General features: G+C 33.5%; 3 protein-coding genes across 8 annotated transcripts; all 3 read right to left on the reverse strand.

The window, feature by feature from the left end:
• Nucleotides 1-1,982: 1,982 nt before the first annotated feature.
• Nucleotides 1,983-3,573, reverse strand: LOC137832597 (stress-related protein). The gene is made up of 2 exons (XM_068640838.1): nt 3,158-3,573; nt 1,983-2,713 (listed from the first exon to the last, which is right to left on the reverse strand). The coding sequence occupies exons 1-2, from the start codon at nt 3,185-3,187 to the stop codon at nt 2,141-2,143; spliced, it is 603 nt and encodes a 200-aa protein (XP_068496939.1). The 5' UTR covers nt 3,188-3,573; the 3' UTR covers nt 1,983-2,140.
• A 5,630-nt stretch (nt 3,574-9,203) lies between these two features.
• Nucleotides 9,204-14,606, reverse strand: LOC137832596 (putative nuclear RNA export factor SDE5). Of its 6 annotated transcripts, none has more exons than XM_068640833.1 (12): nt 14,535-14,606; nt 14,150-14,201; nt 13,422-14,017; nt 12,333-12,358; nt 11,960-12,037; nt 11,353-11,426; nt 10,900-11,159; nt 10,414-10,496; nt 10,228-10,284; nt 9,827-9,894; nt 9,609-9,712; nt 9,204-9,504 (listed from the first exon to the last, which is right to left on the reverse strand). In XM_068640833.1, exons 3-12 carry the CDS (start codon nt 13,981-13,983, stop codon nt 9,317-9,319), a joined length of 1,500 nt encoding a protein of 499 aa, XP_068496934.1. In that variant the 5' UTR covers nt 13,984-14,017; nt 14,150-14,201; nt 14,535-14,606; the 3' UTR covers nt 9,204-9,316. The 6 variants fall into 6 exon arrangements, with proteins under 6 accessions (XP_068496934.1, XP_068496937.1, XP_068496933.1 ...); XM_068640836.1 differs by having other exon boundaries at nt 13,422-13,998; nt 14,146-14,201; nt 14,535-14,566; XM_068640832.1 differs by having other exon boundaries at nt 14,146-14,201; nt 14,535-14,566.
• Nucleotides 14,607-18,613: 4,007 nt separating this feature from the next.
• On the reverse strand, nt 18,614-21,947 carry LOC137832599 (stem-specific protein TSJT1-like). The gene is made up of 4 exons (XM_068640841.1): nt 20,361-21,947; nt 19,611-19,851; nt 19,365-19,485; nt 18,614-18,984 (listed from the first exon to the last, which is right to left on the reverse strand). The coding sequence occupies exons 1-4, from the start codon at nt 20,558-20,560 to the stop codon at nt 18,779-18,781; spliced, it is 768 nt and encodes a 255-aa protein (XP_068496942.1). The 5' UTR covers nt 20,561-21,947; the 3' UTR covers nt 18,614-18,778.
• Between the last annotated feature and the right edge of the window lie 3 nt (nt 21,948-21,950).

Here is a 21,950-nt window from a genome sequence, read left to right on the forward strand (position 1 = left end):
ATTTAGTCATATTGTATGACAATAAATACAAATAAAAAAAATTAATGTATGTAGTTGTCCTAAGTTTGATTGGTTAATTCTGAGGTAGTGGTTAATAGGATTAGAACAAAAATATGGCAGTGGATCTCAAAAGGGCTGCTCAACCACACTACTTGTGCCTTATTTTTTGGAATTAATGCGACAGTTCAAATTCTGGCTTGCTGGGAGTGTGATTTAATCTTATTCAAGTCTTAATTAAGGTGGTTTGATTGAATTACTTTACTTGAAACAAGCTGATTTGCCAAGCTTTCATCATTTTTAAAAAATAGTGGGTTCGTTTTAGTCAAATGGTGATCATTCTCTCTTCACCAAAGATGCTCCTTCTTCATTTAAGGCTTTATTTGTGTAGGTTGACAACATAATCCTTGTAGAGAATTTCATTTTATAAGATTTAAAATATTACTTCCAATCTTGATCAAGTATGAAAAAAATGTTATTGACATTCTTACTAATGGTTTGCTGCTTGCTGCTAAGCCTGCCTCGACCTCATGATAGACACAAAATGTTTATTAGCAACAAATACTTTTATATGACATTATTTTCATAGAAGACTCATTGGAAGACTTCTCTATACCAGATATCAGTTATGTTCTCCAGTTTCTCAGCCAATTTTTGGTGACTCTTACCATTTATCGTTATAATATCACTCGTGTATACTTAAGTTCATCAAGAATGCTCGTGCCTAATGACTCTTTTACTCTAGAGATTTTATACTTGAACTCAAAAGCTTTAGTGCTGATAAAAAAAGAACAAAAAAACTCAAGCTTTAGTGATTTTGATTGGAATGTTTGTCAAAACATTCATCCTTCTGGTTTATGCATTTTTCTGAGTTCTTAAGCTAGTAATAAAAAAAAAAGATCACTATATTTCATTCATTGTCTATGATCGAATATCATATTTTGACAATCACCACATGTCAGATTAAATAACTTATATATTTGTTGAAAAATATTGGAATATCAGTTTCTATTCCTACTGTACATTTTATTGTAATAGTTAATCTGTACATTTTATTGTCCTAGTTTTCGCGAACACTAAATATAGAGACCCACTCTCATGTCATTTATGAAGACAACTATTTTATCTTCTTCCCATCGTTTTACACAAGTCTTTTAACCATTTCTGTTTTTTGTTTTCTTTCTCTGCAACTCCATTTATTAAGATTGCACCCTCATTACGTTGTTATGATATATTTTGCATGCATTAATTAAGTTTATTTTCCTTTTCTCTCTCATGCTCATTCTGCATGTTTTCCTGCATTCTTGTTCTATCATTCTAGTGTTATCTCGCTCCTTTCAAAATACGGATTAACTTAGTTACTGAATGTAGCGGAGTGAAATGGAAGATAACACGTATAACTTAAGTTTTTCGCTGTATCTGGTTGAAAGAAGTACATAGCTATTCCAATTGGGCATGTGTTTCTGGTTTACTCTTTCTGTCATTAGTGCCCAATGCTGTCATTCGATTTTTTTTCGTTGACTGCTAGAAGAGGAATAGTGGTTTCTTTGTTGATTCATGAGTTGTTCTCAGTCGTTGGATAACTTTAAGAACAAATGAAACGAAACGCAAACGACCTTTCTAATTGTTAACTCTGTTTGATTTGTTGTTAACATACCTTTCAAGATTCTCAAATGTGCCAGAGAAAAATTACTACTTAGTCATTGAAAATAATTTTAAATGTTCAAGAATATCAAGCTTCATTACAAAAATTAAAAAAGTATCGTTCAATGAGAGGACCGACACAATCTCATTTTCAAAAATGATTTTATTTTTCATTTTAAAGACTAAAAATATGTTTATAATAGAGTTACCAACTTATTTCAAATTTTTTTCAATTCCGAAACTAAAAAACCTGTCTAGCTTCTGTATGAACTTAATATTCAGACCAAACAAAAATGGCAATCGAACCTTTGAGAATAATAAAAGTAACAAAACTGCCACAATTATTTAATATCACTGTGTATTATATATATATAAGAAACACAGAACAGATCATTCACATTATCAAATAATACCCAACACAGAGACTAACAATAGCAACAACTTTGTATGTAAAGCAAAAAAAGAAAAGAAATTGGAAAAAAAGAGGAACAAAGCGAGATCAATTTCCACTGAAGACTTTGGCGATCTTTTCAGTGGGCACCAAAGGAAGATAAGCAGAAACCCTATAACCTTTCTCAGCAGAGGAAACAATAACCTCGTTGTACTTCTCCGTGCAGTAAGCAGCCTTTGGCAACACGGCATTGGCCACCTGAGGGAAGAGCGGAAGCTGGTTCAGCTTCCGCCACGCGGACACGGCGCACTGCTCCGCCGTGGGCTCGTACTTGGAGTAAACGGTTTTGGCGAAGGTGGAGACGCCGTCGCGGCGGACTTCGGAGACGACGGAACGGGCCTGGGAGGAGACCTTCTTCACGTTGGAGGGAACGTGGCGGTCCAACTCGCCGACCTTGCGATCGGCGTATTTGAGGAGCTCGACGGGGACGAGATGGAACCTGTCGTACACCGGAGCCACCACGGTCTTCACGGCGTCCTCCACTGTGTTAACGCCGGGCTTCAGAGGACCGGCGCGTTCCTTGGCGTAAGAGTAGAGGATGGCGCAACGCATGAGAGCCTGAAGAGTTGCGAATTGCACGAATTCAAGGTACTTGAGTTCTTGCTCTTCTTTTCTCTCATCCTGCAAGATTCAATCAAATTCAAAACCCTAAATAAACCACATAGAAAATGGAATCTTCTCATCTTTAAAATTCAATAAAATTCAAAACCTATTCAAACAACACACACAAAATTAAAACAATATTCTCATCCTAAAAATTGAATCAAATTAAACTATAGACAAACTAAGCATGGAGAGTAGAATACTCTGTCGTCCTGAAAATTCAATCGAGTTCGAACCCTAAACAAAATAAACAAGACACTAAGAGTATAGCTCTCTCGTTCTGAAAAAATCAATTAAAAATCAAAGCGTAAATAAACAACTGATAGAAATGAAATCATCTCGTTCAGGAAATTCAATCAAAATTCAAACCCTGAAGTTCAAGGAAATTCAGAGCACAAGATCAATCACACAGGGACAATAGAAAAATAATAATAAGGATGAAAAAAAATGGACCGAACATACGATTTGTTGGGGTTGGGGTTCGGCAGCCATGATGGAAGTGTGAAGATTGTTTTGGGGTTTAGGTTTTGGTGGAAATTGGTGAAGAATTGGGGAATTTGTGAATTTATAGAAGGAAAAGGGTGTATGGGAATAGAAACGAATTTATGTTCAGAAAGCGAGACAAAACGCGTTTCTTCTCAACTGCGCTGAACAAAATCTTGGATTTTCCACGTTATTGCTTCCTTAAAGGTTAAGTTTCAAAACAGGGTAGAATTTTGAATATTTTCTTTCAAATATAAAAACGCCTGCATTTAAATTAAATTGATCTTAAAAAATCACAATAGATATTTTTTTCTAAGGGTCACAAACACCAACATTTTACCCAAAAATATAACCCGCTCCATTTTTGGTATAACTTAAAGCCGACCGTTTCTTCCACATCTCCATACGTTGTTTTTCTCTCGATTTAGGTAATATTTTGGATTATATAATTTAAATTTCTTTTTAATATTATTTTAATATAATATTAATTTTTGAATTATGTAATAAAAAGTTTTTCTTATACGTAATTAGTTTACAAATTATATAATCTGAATTTTTTTTAAATATGAGATTAGTTTCTGAATTACATAATCTAAAAATTATTTTAAAATTTGAGATTAACTTTCAAATTATATAATATAAAATATATAATTTTTTAAAATTAATTTTAAATTATATAAAAATTATTTTAAAATTTGAGATTAACTTTCAAATTATATAATATAAAATATATAATTTTTTAAAATTAATTTTAAATTATAAAAATCTACGAGGATGAAAAAAAAATAAAAAATTTACATTTTATATGGGTGAGATGTAGGAAGAAACGGTCCATAAAGTCTACACAGACTAAAAACCAACAAAATGGTTACCCGCATAAAAAAAAGAGAGAGTACCAAATAGATGTTAATATTATACTTATTTAACTCATTTGAATTGTATTATCAACATTAAATGTTATAATATTTTTAATTGAAATGTAATTGTTATAATATATCTAAAATATTTTTTAAAAGTTATATCTAAATTCATTTTTATATTTTTTAAAAGTAGCTGATTATATTTTATACTTCTTTTAGCACAAATTTTAAATTCGACACATTCTATTAGTCAAACTATGTCAATATTTCTTCAATATAGTTAGGGGTTTGAATTCTATAAATAAATAAAAAAATCTTGATTATGATCAGAAAGCTCAATTAGATTTTCTTATAAAAATAATTTATAAAGAAATGGTAAATATTTTGTAACATTAACATGAAACCACATACGAATGGTTACTTTTTCCTATTTCAAAACAATTCTTAGAATGAAGGTTTTGCACTGTATAATTAGAAATTAATTTTTAGCTATTTCTAATTGTTGATTTGAGAACACTCTCGATTAATATTAATCATTTAAAAATATATATTCCAGAATAATTAAAAATCGATTTCATTATATTCTTTCGTGAACTCTACTAAATAAAACTTTTTAGATATGTATATAATGCATTTTGGAATTTTGTTTCTATAAGTATAGAAATAACAACTTTTGTGTGTTTTGGAGCTTCTTGATTCATTTCTCTTGTATACATACACATCAATACTAAAATACTTGGTTGAGTTCATCAACTTATCATAAGTTTTATTATAGTTCTACAAAAACATTAGGAAATATATTACAAAGTTTAAATTATTGAAACATCACTAAATATGTGTTTTTATAAACTGCTTTAGCCAAATCTAAACCATAGAAATTAAATACAAAACGATGTCTGCAGTGAGTTAAAATTAGTGATGTAAAGATCTTATTCCAATGTAATGTAATTGTTCTTTTTAAATAAATAATTAATATTATTTTTCATGAAAAAATTGACATGATGGTGTTAGAAATACTAATAAAATATTAGCAACAAAATAAATGGTAGTTGATATGATTTAAATAACAAATATTTTAATTGTACAATTTCCACTATAGTGTATATTTTGATAATAATAATAAATATAAATAGAGTTAAAAATTTAATTTTAAATATTTATTCTTTATGAAAATCAAATTAATTGTTTTTTTTTTTAAAATATAAGTTTATTAGATATGTCATGCTATTTTAAAAGTTTAATAGATGAGCATAAATATTTATATTAAACTAGTATATTATAAAAATAATATTTTATTTATATGTATGATATATACCAAAAATATAGAACATTTCAAAACTTATGATCAATGAACCCAATCCAATTAATAAGTTGGTTGGATCAAATCTAATTAAAAAAATGCAAAAATCTAGTAGTATAGAAGAACCTACGTTCAATCAATCATAACACATCAATTATTATTAAAAGCTTAAGTTATATAATTTAGTTTGTCAACTTTATTACCATTTTTTTTTTCATTTTGAACTTGAAGATTAAATTTATTGTAAGTTTGATAGATTTAGAACAAAATTTATCGTGAAGTTAAAAAATTAATAAAAATAGTTAATTTGTCACAAAGGGTCAACAAACTCAATAATAAATTTGTTATATATATATATATATATATATATATATATCAATTTAATTATCTCCTTGACAGAAAGATTAATTCATTACATAGTTAAGACAATTGAAAAAATTATATTGTTTTAATTTTTGATAAATGTTTATGTTACATTTTTTAAAATTTTTTGGAATGATAATGGTTAATATGCTTTAATAATACTAACACTCAAACAATTTCCAACATAAACTAAATTTTGATTTGCTTAACATATTCTTATTCGTATGACAGTAAATTTTTAGATAAAAATAATTGATAACAAAAAAAGTTAAGTATGGTTTCGTTCAACTAATTGTTGCAGGAATAATCAAGTCACAAATAATGGTGTGTTTGCAAATAATGGTGTGTTTGCACTCGTGTGATGGTAAGAAGAATGAGTTTATATAGGGGTGGCAACATGCGCCGGCGCGGCCGTAACCCGCAAGAAATAACATGGGACGAGTTATTTTTGACCCATCAACTCACTTAAGTCCGTCCATTCACTTAAATTCGTCCTACATAATCCGCATGGACTTACGATGGGACAGGGTGGACTAGCCCATCAGCCCGGAAAAAACTCCTTTTTTGTAATGCAATGCAATCAATTTTGCAATCCGTTGTGCCCTTTCTCTCATCAACCATTTTTATTTCAATCCTTAAAATCTCTCTGCCCTGATTCCTCCACTCCACTCCATCGCCAACCGTCCTCCACCGCTAGTCATCCTCCACCGGGAAGCCGTCATGCACAATGATTCCTCCACCGCGAGCCAACTGTCCTCCAATTGCGATTCCTCCACCGCAAAGTCGTCGTGCACTGCGATTCATCCACCGCGAATCGTCTCCACCGTGAACAACACCATCTCAAGCGGAGTCGGCCCGGGTCGATGTAGACCGGAGACGACCCAGGCCAATTTTCGGAGTCAGCCTAGGCAAATGTCAAGCACAATCGGTCCGGGCCAATTTCGAACGGAGTCGATCCGGGCTGATGTCAAGCGGAGACGGCCTGGGCCGATGTTGAGCGGAGTCGATTCAGGACGATGTCAATCGAAGTTGGTCCAAGCCGATGTCGACTGGAGTCGACCCGGGTTGTTGTCGAGCAAACTAGACCCTTATCGATGTCGATTGGAGTCGGCATGACACGATGTAGATCGGAGGTGGCCCATGTCGATGTCAGCCGGAATCGGCACAGGCCAATGTTGACCGGAGGCAGCTCAGGCAACACGTGACCAAGGTTGCCCTGGATGATTTTCAGAGTTGGCATGTGTCGATGTCGAGCGAACAAAGTGGGTCTGGTCGATGTCGAGCGAAGTTCGCTTGGGTCGATGTCAAGCGGAGTCGGCCCGGGCCGATGCCGAGCAGAGTAAATCCCAGGCCAATGTTGAGTTGAGTCGGCCCGGGCTGATGTCGAGGAAGTCGGCCTGGGCTGATGTCGAGCAGAAGCGGTCCGGGCCAATGTCGAGTGGATTCGGTCTGTGCCGATGTAGAGAAAAGTCGGCCCTGGCCGATGTCGACCAGAGACAGCCTGGGCCGATGTCGAGCTGAGTCGACCCGGGCTGATGTCGAGCGGAGTCGACCTGGGCCGTTGTCGAGCGAAGGCGATCCGGGCCAATGTCGAGCATAGTCGGTCCGGGCTGATGTCGACCAGAGTTTGTTCGGGCTAATGTCGACCGGAGTCGGTCTGGGTGGAGATGTCGATCGGAGTCGACCCGGGTCGATGTCGATCAGAGTCGACCCGGGTCGATGTCGACAGGAGTTGGCACGGGATGATGTTGTTCAGAGGCGACCTGGGCCAAAATCGACCAGCGTCGGTCTGGGTCGATCTCAATCGAAATCGGCACAGGCCAATAAGGATCGAAGACAGCTTGGGCGAAACTCTACTAAGGTCAGCCCTGGCTGATTTTCGAAGTTGGCATGTGTCGATGTCAAGCGATCGAAGTGGGCCTTTGTCGATGTCGAGCAGAGTCCGCCTAGGTCGATGTCATGTGGAGTCGACCCTGGCTGATATCGAGCGAAGTCGGTCTGGATCGATGTTGACCGGAGTCGGTCAAGTCCGATATCAACCGGAGTCGGCCCGAGTTGATGTAGATCGAAGACAACCCGGGCCAATTTTCAGAGTCGGCCTGGGCAAATGTCGAGCACAATCGTTTCGGGTCGATTTCGATCAAAGTCGGTCCGGGCTGATGTCGAGCAGAGTCGTCCCGTCTGTTTTGAGCATAGTCAGTCTGGAATGATGTCGAGCAAAGTCGGCCCTAACCGATGTCAAGCAGAATCGGTCTTGGCCGATGTCGACCGGAGTCGGTCCGGGCCGACGTCGACTGGAGTCGACCCGGGTCGATGTCGACAGGAGTTAGCACAGGACGATATTGTTCTGAGGCGACCTGGGCCAAAATCGACCAACGTCAGCTCGGGTGGATCTCGATCAGAATCGACATTGGCCGATAACGATCGGAGACAGCTCGGGCGAAACTCGATCAAGGTCAGCCCTGGTTGATTTTCAGAGTTGGCATGTGTCGATGTCGAGCGATCGAAGTAGGCCTTTGTCGATGTCGAGCAGAGTCCGCTTGGGTTGATGTCAAACAGAGTCGATTTTGTGCCAATGTCGAGTGGAGTCGGCCCGGGCTGATGTCGAGAGGAGTCGGCATGAGCCGTTGTCGAGCGGAGGTGGTCCGGGCCGATGTCGAGTAGAGTCGACCGTGGCCGATGTTGACCGCAATCGATCAGGGCCGATGTCGACCGAAGTCGATCTGGGTCGATGTCTACTGAAGTCAGTTCGGGCCGATGTCGACTGAAGTTGGTTCAGGTCGATGTCAACCAGAATTGGTTCAGGCCGATGTTGACCGGAGTCGGCTCGGTCCGATGTCAACCGGAGTCGGCCCAAGTCGATGTAGATCAGAGACAACCCAAGCCAATTTTGGAGTCGGCTTGGGCCGATGTCGAGCATAGTCAATTCGAGCCCATTTCGAACGAAGTTAGTCCAGGATGATGTTGAGCAGAGTCATCCCGGGTTTGTTTCGAGCGGAGTCGGCATAGGCCGATGTCGAGTGGAGTCGGTCTGGGCTAATGTCGATTAAAGTCGGTCCAGGATGATGTCGAGCAGAGTCATCCTGAGTCTGTTTCGAGCGGAGTCGGCACAGGCCGATGTCGAGTGGAGTCGGTCCGGGCTGATGTCGATTAAAGCAGCCCTAGCCGATGTTGAGCAGAATCGGTTCGGGCCGATGTCAACCGAAGTCGGTCACAAAAATTGTTTAAATATAGGAATAAATAAATTATTATAAATATATTACTAATTTTTTTAAGTTATTAATATATTTACATATCATTTTAATACAATTCTACTACAAATGTAAAAAGTATAGATATCAATAACATAACAAAACTAAGTGATGATTTATTAATAAAATAATATAAGTGGGTATTTATTTAAATATTAGAAGGTATATGATTTTCATATATCAGTGCAATTTTCCTAAAGTAGAATTTTACTACTACCATGCAAATGCAATTTGATGAAATGTTGCAAAAATTTGATGCAAACTATGGCAATACATTTCCAGAAATCACGACCCTAATGCCAAGTTTCATGGCAAGTTTCATGAATTAATGACAGATTGTGGATCAATAAAGCTGGATGATGACTCACAAAGTTTTGACAAAACTCAAACTCTTAGGGTCTATGTTAGACAAGCGGATGAGTATTGTATCAGCAGTGTCTCCTTCAACCCATGCTATAGATTCCTGCTCTAATAGTTTTAATACCCGTAGTCTTCTGCGAGACCCTTTAGGGTTATCATTTGCATGAACCATAACCTTGAGGTACTCGTATGCTGATGTAGATAAGAAAATATTGAAATTACCATAGAGAAAAAGGGAGGAAAATTTAAAAGGATCCATAAATTATACTCATCAGCAGTACGATGTCGTAGCTTACATGGAATGCCAGAAAAAGAAGAAAGGTGACACTTCAGTAATCTCACAGCCTCATTTGAACCATGGTCACGTAAGTCAAGCACCATTTCTTCTGCTTCACTATTGCTGCCAACAAATATAACAAAATAATTATTGTACTGCATAACATACAAATGACCACCTTAACGAAGTATAAAAAAGGAATGAAACAATGCAAATTTAAGAGCAGAGGAGATTAACCTGGTTTCAAGAATAATTTTGTTCGATTCTTCATCAGCATCGTGAGCCTTGCTCAGAAAAAACTGTCCCTGCCATCACCTAGCATGCATCAATGCATGACCAAATTTTGGAGAAACTAGGATAATAAATTATAACTGGTTTCCATTATCTAGACAAATAAGACAATCGGAAGCGCCATATTTAAACATAAACCAAATATAGTAACTTTTCTGATTTGAAAAATGTACTTCTGAAATAATGGCAACTAATCATACAAGCTCTAAAGAGCCTCTTTAATTCTCAGGGGTAGTTGTGAAAAAACAACTGAATGCAAGACGCAGTACTACTTAAGTCATGAAAGAACTCTACATAAGTCCTTATAAAGCAACTTATTGCTGGGCTCAATTCTATCAAAAACCTACCTGTTCTAACAGTTTTTCTGCTTTGATTTGATCCCCCTCTGCAAATGCATCAATTGCCTGATGTAACAAAATGACCCATTAGTCTTTACAGTGTCCATCACAAAAACCCGGCACCAGGTTAATCTACCAAGTAACTATCTAATCCAATGATAAAATGTGTAACCCAAACAGAAAATGCAAACATACTGCTTTATAATATTCATTCATTGCCACTCGGTACTCCTTCACAGCTCTACGCACATTCTTGTACTCTTCCTCGTCCTCTGGATCTGTAATATACAAAGCACTCAATCTTCATATAAAGTAGAACACAACTTCAGAACAAGATAAAATATAATATCTATATATATTATGTGACAAGAACTAAGAAATAAATGGTCAACGGATTTTGATTCTGGGACTGTATCACAAATTCTTCCAACATTCCAATACTTGTCCCAGAGTGAGAGAAGTACATGAATCAACTAATTGCAAGGCAATAATTCTCCTCCGGCTTAGGAAGCACATGCAAGGTATAGCAATAGCATCATAAAAATACATTGTACAGATACATATTGTGAGAAATAAAATTTAGACACAAATCTGCTTTTACAAAAGACATGTAGCTAAATAAGAGAACTTATAACAAATAAAAGAAAATACGAATCCATTTTTCCAGATAACATGAAGTACCGTCTATATTTTCTGGTCGTGAGAAGTCCATGTCAATGTTGAGTTCTTCCGGGGAGTCTTTGGGAGGTTCAAAAACCACACGCCCGAATCGTGATTTCATATTCAAATCCTTTACAATTCTTTTAGGAGCCTCTTCCACCTCAGAATGCCCTTGATAATCAAACAAAGAAGACAATACTTCTTTCTGAAGGTCATATCTTTGTTTTTGTTTTTGTTGTTGATGTAATTCCGTTCCTTTAGTTGTAGCTATGTTTCTATCTCTGCATCCCAAAGAAAATAGAAATTAAGACCCAAAATATCATGAAAATGAATTCACTATGCTGTTCAAGCATGACTTAAATTGAAAAAATATGAAGTACAATACAACTCCCTTGTCTAGTGATTTTTAAAGGCAAATAAGATGATGAAAATTAGTAGATATTAACAGGAAAAAAGAAAAGAAAAAACAAATACCCTCTGGGATAATTTAAATCCTGAGACTTTCTTTCAGAAGAAGGCACTTCAGAATTTGGTTTCATATCTGTAAACTGTAAAAGTGCAGTTAGCTTTAATAGCAATCTAAGAATCTAGAATTTTAATGTATACATCAAGATATAATGTTCTGAACGGGAAGGTCAAAAGCAAAGAGAATACAAAATCATCACCAACAAGTCATAAGTATTCTTTTGTAATAATCAAGTACAAGAATAAAAAACATTAAATAGACATAACCAACACAGTGAAAATAATTGTCAGAAAAAAAATGAGCTCAAAAATATCTTTTTTGCAAAACATTCTGCAATCTTTTCATACGAATTTTAGTTACACAAACAATTCGTGTAAAACGACAGACATTATTCAAGAAGGTGGCAGGTGGCAAACAACTTCCACAGCAGGAGGTAAACCGTCTCATTTCCCTAAAATCTGTCCTGAGGTGGATTTAATCCAAAATCTTGAGCCATTTGCAAAGGAATTTCAAAATTTACAAATTATAATATCTATAACCAAACATAATGAAAATAGAATACATAATCCAGACTGAGCTTCAACATAAAGAAATAATCTTGGCGTGTATACTTACTCTACCAGCTGAATCACCAACAACAGATTTCCTTTTGCCTGAAGCCATATTCGATTGATCGAGTAGCTTCACCAAGCTCTGGATGATTGCAATATATATTTATTAGGCATAGGTAATAAGCGAAGCAAGAAAATACAAGATTTGGGTAGTCTGAATGAACAGAAAAATCATGATTATTAATAAGCTCCATGTTATTTTACTTTTTAAACCAGAAAAAAGTGAATCATATCCTTGTCGATTTACATTGTTTGAATACTACATGAGATTATGGATGGAAAAAGAAAATGTAGATTCTGGTATAAACCCCAAAAAAAGTGGGAAAAACAAAGTAAAGAAATATCAATAACAGAAGCATAAGAAGATGTTTAGGTACCTTCTGAATATCGTACCCACAAGTATCTGCATATTTGCAATAAAATCAGTCAGCTTTTAATACAAACTAAAGAAATAATGGTAACAATAATGTAGTTCAGCCCATGCGTTGCTTGGCTTGGTCATAAAATAAATAGTTAATAAATCAGGTATATACATCAGTAGTGGTACTTGGTAGATTGAGGCATTTAGTAAATGTTTAAGCCAATATGCTTGATAACTAATTGTAAGAAGTGATAAAACAAACTAGCATCAGATTTATTACATAAGAACTTATGCACCCAAGATAGAAATTTGAGCATTAAATTGGTTAAGCCAAGTCCAGGTAGAAAGCATCAAAGGCTTGCATTGCATCAGATCAAAGTAGAATCTATTTTATTTTCTAGGCATGACACACAGTCAATACTGGACAACATTAATCTATTAAAACAACATACATATGTAACCCATTATAATCATGTTCAAATAGCTACATAATGATATAATGAAGAGAAATTCTAGCAGCACTGATCACCATATATCACCACTATTGTGCCATTGCGACCATAAGCTACTACAGGGGCGGGATAGCAGCACCGTGATGATTCAAAAAACCCAGGACATTTTTTGGATTTCAATTTCCAAATATGAAATCTACAGCTTTAATAGGAAAACTTGGATTTAAAGGTGATTAATGATTTCTATCAAGGAAACTTATCATTTACATTTGTTGGTATTTGTGTGTATCTTTTACGCTACCTATGACTTTTTATTGTTAAGTACAAATAACATAGATTTTGTGTAATTTTATTTCAACATTTTTTGAGAATTGATATGTATATAAAATACGTTAGAACAGATATTCAAACAAATATGGTATGGGATAATGGAAAATTTGAATAAAAAAGTGGTTAGGAAGTAGTAAAATTGAGTTTTCTACAATGAAACGAAATGATCAGTAGAGCCGGAGACAGAAAATGCCATGTAAATTTTAGAAAAAAAAGGAGGTTGTAAATACAAAATGCATTAAGGGAAATATCATACATACAATAAGAGAAAATAACCGGCTTCAATTTCGTTTTAACAGCAACAATATTTGAAAATTTCATACCAAGAACTTGCCGTATCATATTTCGTTCAAGCTGAAAGCCATCTCCAAGCATTTTAAATAAGAAATCTTCCATATCCTGGTGAAGCTGATCATGCTTAGAACTCGAAACATCTGGCTTGTTTTTTTCACGCCAGATTCCGGTCATTGGCAGCGACTTTGCATCCAACTTAATTGGTTTTTTCGTCCCAAAAGACCCATTTGCTGATGGAGCAGGTCTAACATAGTTCTTGCCAATAATGCTTGAAACAGTACCAGCCGAAACAGGGCGAACTTTGGTTTTCCTTTCTTGGAATGAATTCTCAAGGGAATGTCCATCTGATGATTCAGAAGACCCTTCAGTCCTGATATCTGTATTGGATGAATCAAGGGTGGTTGAAGATGATCCTAAAGAACTTCCCTGCATTTCAAACAAAATTTCCCCAGCCAAGTCAGCATTCCGGCTCGCCTTGCAATAAGCAGAAGCTATCTCTTCAAGAGAAAACACAGAGCCAAATGCATCAAGCAAACACTTCAATGCTTTCTCTTCTTCACACTTCACAATATTCTGCCCAGAGACTTCCATCCCAATACAACAAACCTGTCAGAAAATCAAAGACCTGCAATAAACATAAATTTGATCAATTCTTTCAAAATTGAAAGCAACAGGGGAATCGAATACATCATCACCCATTCACATCCCTAGATCAAGCATAAAATCAAAACTTGTTTGGTAGAGAGGATGAACCTGCCTATAGCACTGAGAAAGAGTGAAGGCTGTGTTCGTGAATGAATAAGCAAGAACTGAAAAGAAAAAAATGTTAAAAGATGCTTTGCTTTGCAATGAGGAATAAATGTCGGGAGAACTCAAATCAGTAAAGAAAAGATCTTTGATTAGTTCCAATCACAATCATGCATGCATCGAAAAGAGTTGTAAAAGAAAAATTAGAGATGAGAGCGGAAGAAAATAGATGGGATATGAGGGAAAAGAAAGAAACGAAGTTAGTATGAGGTTTTGTCACGTAAATTGTGAGAATCAGTAACCAATCAGAGAAAAAAGAAGAACTTGGAGTGAGTGAGTGACCGAGAATTGGGTAAATATCATCAAAACAAGATGAAACGACAGGAAAAGCAAACCTGGGGCCGAACTGTGCAAGAAGAGAGAAAAATAAGTGAAAATAAAACAAAGTGCTCTTCAATACTTATAATATCCCAACTCTCTAACATCATAACTAGAAATACACTATGCATGTGTAGTAAACTTAACTTCATCAAATAAAAAATAGATTCAATTATATTTTTGATATTTATCTAACTTTTTTTAATTGATTTTGCATTTGACTTTATATTTTTTTTCTCAAATGAAATATCATTCAAAGTGAAAAATTGAATAAAAAATCATAATAACATATATTTGATTGGTTGGACTTAACTTCAAATAATTCTTTCATACGGATGTATAGATGATTTACAAAATAAACAATGAAAAGGAAGATTATTCTAACTAATAAGTTTGTCAATATGAATAATAACATGTAAAAATGTGGTATATATATTTTCTTAAATTTATTTTTAATTGTAATAACTATGGACTGAATATTGTATAACTTTAGGTTAAGATATGATAGGTAGATGTATAATTATTATCAATATATTTTTGTATTTGTTATCTACAATAAATAATGAGTATACAAAATAAATTATAAATTATATTGTCTAAGATCAATGATGGAAAAGTTGAAAGGTTAATAATAAGACTTAAAACTATGTAAAAATAAATAAATAATAAAATCAATTAAATAAGTTTCAATATATGCCTTTTTAAGTTCCTTATACCTGGTAACTAGTGCAGACGGAATGCTCAATAAGACTAAAAATTAACTATAAATAAATAAATAATTAAATAGTCAAATACTATAGTGAAATCCATTAAATAGGTTCAAATACGTGCAATATATTTAATAAATATAGGTACGGAGACTAAAAGTTTAATTGGATCTAAAGCTCAATAAATGAGTATTGTAAATAGGTGATCAACCCAATAATGAATTTATTTGATAATTAACTAAAATTAATTATGACTTTATCATTAAAGCCTCTTGCAGGTACATTCACCATAGGAAACTTTGAGATCAGAGGTTGAGTAGTTCGAGTTGACTTAATTCAACAAGTGAGGATTCATACATCAAAGTTCAAGTCCAAATCAATGAATATAATAAAAAACTCAAACCTAAATAAAAAGACCATAAGACCGTGAAACCGACAAGTTTCATAAGATAATAAGTTATTTATTTTCAGATCGTGTAAGAACATAAATACCCAAATATAAATGAATTTTAGATATATTGAAATTGATAAAATAGATAACCTTTAGTTAAATTTTAATTACTTACTTTGGTTTATTATTTTTCTTTTCAAACAAATTTCAGTTTTATTAAATATAATGTTTATTTTGAGCATTAATTCAATCTACTTTAACTTCTTTGCAAATATTTTTTAAAAAATTACTCAAAATAATGGGTAATACACATAAAAAGAAAAAGAAAAAAATAAGAATAATATGTTTATCTTAGTTTATTTTCCTTACAATAATAAGAGTTTTCTACTCTCTATATATATAAATTACTGACAATCATAATTTCAGTAGTGTTTTTAATAATAATAACATAAAAAGAAATGAGAAGTCTAATGTAATACTCTGTTAAAGTTATTAAATATACATAAACAATGTAACCTTTACATACAATTATTTATTGTTTCGGATATATAATCTAGTTTTTGATAGGTAATTGTTTTGTTCAATATTTTATAAACTCAAGTAAATATTTTCTATGTCAAGATTTTTACAGAAAAATATAATAATACATAGTACTTTGTTTGAAAAAAAATTATTATAATTATTATTATCACCTTCATTATTCATTACTATTTCAATGGTATACAATGATAAATTATCATATGTATTATACATATTATTTGTTATTATTTTAAAATTTTCTATTTTTATCACTATTATCTGCATTCAAAAATCTGTCATGTAATTTATTTCTTTGTTAGGTCAATATTTTTAATTTATAACTTAGTTAGATTTGATAAGTTTTTTACTTGTACCACTAATATTTGTAAATCTCCAAAACCACTTGCTGTGTTCTTACCTTGTTTTTTAATTATTTCTTGAACTTGTCAGCAATTATCATAAACCTCTATTTATATAAATTAAACGAATATATAATCTTAATTTAATTACTCACACTTAACATGTACACATATACGCACTATCAATTACAATACTTTTTAACTGTAGTTTCCATTATATGTTCCAAATACACAATAAATATACGCAGAAAATAACTATGAACAATTTATTTTTTATAAAACGTGTTCACCATATTGAAAACTTCTTTGACACGTTTTGTGTACGAAACAAACTACTTCCTTAAGAAGTTTTTCAGAATAGAAGTCAGGTTTTGATGCGACACTTTGAATAATATATCACAATCAACTTTCTCATTACTCTTAGGCTCTTAGCTCATGATTATTTAAAAAAAAATGTAAAAAGACTTAAAAGATAATTAATTTTTAAATTAAGTCATTTTTTGATGAAAAAATCTAAAAAAAGGTAATTAATTGATAGAAAAAAATTAGATAACATTAATTTAAAACACATGTAATCTCAATTTAACTGTTTTCATGAATAATGAAGTTAAAGATGGTCAACAAGTGTTACTTGTAAAAAGATATATCTTCTAATATAACAATCAAAATGACAAACTTAAAAAATACAGTATTTAATATTACATGAAAATTTGTCTTCTTAAATGAAAACTTTTACTGTGAAAAAGTTCCTAAAACACAATTCAACAACCATCTATTTTTTTTAACCTTATACACTCGGGAAGATAAAACATTTGGATAACTCTATGATAATAAATACAAACAAATTACACAAATACATAAATTTGACATTACAATAACATTAAAAAATTCAAGATACTGATAAATTTATACATTTATGTTCCATACATTCATTTTCATATCAAACATGAACTTTCTATTCATGCAACTTTTAAAATACAAATGATTTTAGGAACAAACTCTAGGAAAAAATATCATACAAAGAAAAAATCAAGAATGAAATCATATAATGAAAAAAAAAGCTTTCAAATGAAAAAAAAAAACTTCTAAGAAGGGAAACGAATGAAATTATCATGTAACTAAAAATTAAAGGAAAAAATAATTTCAAGCAGCTAAAAATAAACTACTTTAAACTTGTATACATTTATAAAACTCAAAATCAATATTTTATTTTTAAAAAGTAAAAGTAAAATATATGATATTTACGTGGACTAGCAAACATACTAAATCTAGTAGTAATATAATAGTAAATTCGTGTAATAAATAAAATTAAAAAAGAAAAAGTAAAAGTTATCATAGTCATAAAAGAAGTAAAACACATTTAATCTGTAATATATTTGCACAAATTCTTTGGCAGTAGTAGACAACAGAAACAGTCACAGAAGTAGCATGACAGGTAGTTGAATGCACAAAATCCGGTTTTTATATCCCATAATCTTCAACTTCATACCCTTTGTGTTCAATGTTTTGTGTGCAATTCACTTCAACCCTTTGGTATTTAAACACTTGACACTCACAAGCATAATGACACCTAAAAATGGTCACATCAATATTGACAAAATATTTGGTATTTTTGCTTTTTCTAAGTCTGGCATTTTCCTCTCAGGTCAGCCCCTTCCCTCCACCTTCAGGTACAGACCCTGATGCAGGTACGCATGGACGAGGCACTCGCAATCTACTAGGACATGGAGGAAAGGGTCATCTACTTTGTAAACCTCTCCATTGTCACACCCCAAGTGGATTCTGTGGTGTAACACTCATCAACTTTGAACCTCAACCTTGTAGCCACGGATACCAAAACATAGAGTAACAAAACATGTGTGTTGTTGACATAATTGTCCCAACATGTTAATGCTCTTTTCATAGTATTCAAATAAAGTATATGCTGTAGAAGCTGAAAACTTAAGCATATAATAACAAAGTATTTGTTGTTTAAATGATAATATATATTGTCTATTTCTTGATAAATAGTTTTCATTCTCAGGTTTATGGAAAGAAAAAGAAGTGACTAAATTAAAGAAACGGGTATTGATTAGTTAACATACAAGTAACACACATTAGGTAGGAACTGCAGTAGAAGATTTTGCAGTGTCTAAACTGTAAATCTTATTACTTGGGGATGAAATGGCTAATGTTCTTTTCCCCTTCATTAGATATGCATATACAAACAGAACTTCTAGGACATTTTTAGTTATTATGACACCAAGTTTGAATCAGATTATACTGTTTTTAGTACAGTGATCAAATTATTCTCCCTTGATCTCAGCAGCAGCAGCATCGGCCCAATTAGCTGCACTTCCAGTGCGAGGAATGCTGGGAATCTTTGTGTACAGATCCACCTGAAAATATACACTCAAGATATTTCCACTGTCATCTTCATGCACAACACCTCGAACCTTGTGCAGTGGATGATCAAAGCTTGTCAACCCACTTCCATTGATGAAAATGCACCCTGCATTCAAGTCCAAGAAGTAAATGAAAATCACAATGCAATCTGCTTACTTCGAATCCATTAAGGATTCATCTTTGATGTTGAGTGCATACTCGATCAGAGCCCGAATATAAGAAAAAAAATATACAATTCATACAAATTGCGAATGTTATTAGTTAACCTTGTTTAATTTTCTTAAAAAAATTGTTTCAAATGAGAATACTCTCTCCATTTTGAAAGAGAAGTTGTAGATATAGGAGTATTTTAGAGATTGTTTCATTAAATTAGCTAAAATTAGTTAGGATTTATTATATCTGAGTTTAGAATTGTTTATATTTGAATTGAGAAAGTTGAAAGCTGAGAGCATTTAGAAAATGGAAAGTTAGAAAAGGTAAACTAACCGGGAGGAAAATTTGCACAAGCTTGTCCACATCCCTCTTTGATGATTGAAGGGTCATCGGAACAGATTAAGGATCCATCTCTTGCCATTCCCCATTGAAATTCCACACTTCCATCACGATCCTAACATGCAAGAACTATGTCAGAAACAACACTATCAAACTATCCATGTAGAAGAGGCTTAATTTCCTGGACATTTGTAGAGTAAGAACAAACAAAAGGTAAACCATTTTGTGATCAGACCTCACCCTGGCAATAAAAAGAGTATGCGTCCTTGCATCAAAGATGATGAATGCAAATTTTCCATCAAGATGTTTAACAACTTGGTCAGGTGGGTAGGGGGCTCGATCTCTTAGGACCTTATATGCTTCAATCACAATCATGGCTTCTGTTGCTTGCCTTGGAAGGCCATAATGATGCCTAAGGTCAGCAATGTTTTCTAGAGCTCCCACAAAAACGCAGAAGATATCATCCAAAACAACAATAGACCTGATTCATTTACAACAACTACAGATTAGCGTGTTTGGCTGAATATTTATAAAATAGAGAGTGTAAAATTTGTATCATATGCAAATAATACTCCAAGACAAGGTTACTTTAACTCATTTGATTTTGGACTAGAACCAATTCTTCAAACTGAGACTAAAATCACTTTAACCCGAACCAAACACATATTTAACCAACTAAACAATGAGAAATAGTTGCAAGGAGATGGTTTTCAATGGATTAGAACAAAACTAGACATCCAGTTGAATCCCAATTCAAAGGGCAGAAAAAAATTTAAAACTTGAATTCATGTAGATGCTTCACTGAAGTAAACATAGTAGCAAGTTTTTATTGAATCCCAGGCCTGGTGAGAATTCAAAGTTAAGAACAACTGCAAGGTTATTGTACTATTAGATACATCCTTCTTACAGAAAGCCATTTCTTGGCTAAGGCATGCATGTGCTTGAGAAATGAAAATAGATAAATCAATCAAATAAACTTTATATATGTACCTGGGGTGTATTGGACTTTCGTCTTCATGGGACAGAGCCATAAAATTCCCGTGTGAAAGGTTGTAAACTGCAGAATCCGGCCACATAGATTGAAAATTCTCTACAATCTCTTGTGGGGTCTTTGAATTGTTGGATCCCATTGCCGGAAGCCTCAGTTCCTCCGGTGGTTTTCCAATGGCTTTTTCAAACACCGCCAACATTTTTGCTTAGTTAGTTCAATGGTTCTTCAGCTTGTGCTCTCCTCTCAAATCTGGTTTAATAGGACTGAGGTTCAACTATTTCGTGATGGAATGGAACCATTATTAAAAAATTCACAAGCTAACAAACAGTGGCATTGGAGATTATGCATGTGGCAAACTCACAGGATGGTGTCAGAATCCGTGGTGATACGTGTAATATACTTAACCAACATAAAAGTTACATGCAGAGGTGGTACCAAAGGTCGTTGGTCTGTCTTTCTTTTGCAGTCTTTGTAAACAGTCACATTACCAATTATTACTGTCCGAACAAACAGCTTTTTTATTTGTACTCCTAAATATTTACAATCATAGAGATGTGAGATATATTTTCTGTCCAATAATAACTAGAAATCTCTATTGTTCTTATCGATTTTTTTATCAGAAAAAACAATTAAATTAAATCAGTTTTTAGAGATGTTTCAACTAACAGTATCTTTCCATATTTACATCTAAAAATCATAGATTATTTATCAACTAAAGAAAAAATATCAAATTATATACTCTGACTAAAAAAAATATCAAATTAAATACATATATACGTTCTGACTCCAGTCAGAAAACGAGAAATCAATCCAAACCAATCCAATTACGTGTGTCCAGAAGCCTCTTTGGACTGTTTCAAAATCAATATTTTTGTGACTGATATCTACCACACCAATCAGCCATGCTTATCCATTAGCAACTTTTGGACTATTTAGGAAAGAGTATTTACGTGACTGAAAGAGTTTTCTACGTGCTTCTTTTGCTCGTCAATTTAGTTGTATTCCATGATAAGATGTTGAGTAGTACAAATAAAATAAAACTGTAGAAGATAGACTTTGATAGGTTGCGAAAAGCAGTCAAATTCTGTAAAAGTGGCAGTTTCAGTTTAAACTCAATTGCTAAAATCTATGCATTTGATAAACTTGATTTGGCACCATTCAAGATTCTGGCAATTCACTATACTATAACAAACAAAATTCAATTCTCGAAGCCTCAGGAAACTACCACTAATAAATCAAGGTGTTTATTGATACTGATAGTTAAAGATTAAACGACAAAGTTATATCAAGATTATATAAATAGATTCTTCTTTTGTTGGTTACTTTTTTTCTAACTATAAATATATATTGTTCCATGGTCATTTTTTTTAAATTTTACGACAAATTTTTTCAGTCATTTAGATTATCAAGAAATAGTTACACAAAACATATGTCCAAAAGTTTTCTGTGTGCTATTAAATCAAAGTCCACTTTCATTTCGGAAAGGAGATTACCTTAATTTTTAAAAGATAGAGAAATAAATGTTCCAAAACATGTTTGTATGTTTCTTGCTCATGTGTTGGCTCGATAATCCAACCCAAAAAGATAAT

Source organism: Phaseolus vulgaris, chromosome 6 (assembly GCF_000499845.2).
Source record: "Phaseolus vulgaris cultivar G19833 chromosome 6, P. vulgaris v2.0, whole genome shotgun sequence".
NCBI lineage: Eukaryota > Viridiplantae > Streptophyta > Magnoliopsida > Fabales > Fabaceae > Phaseolus > Phaseolus vulgaris.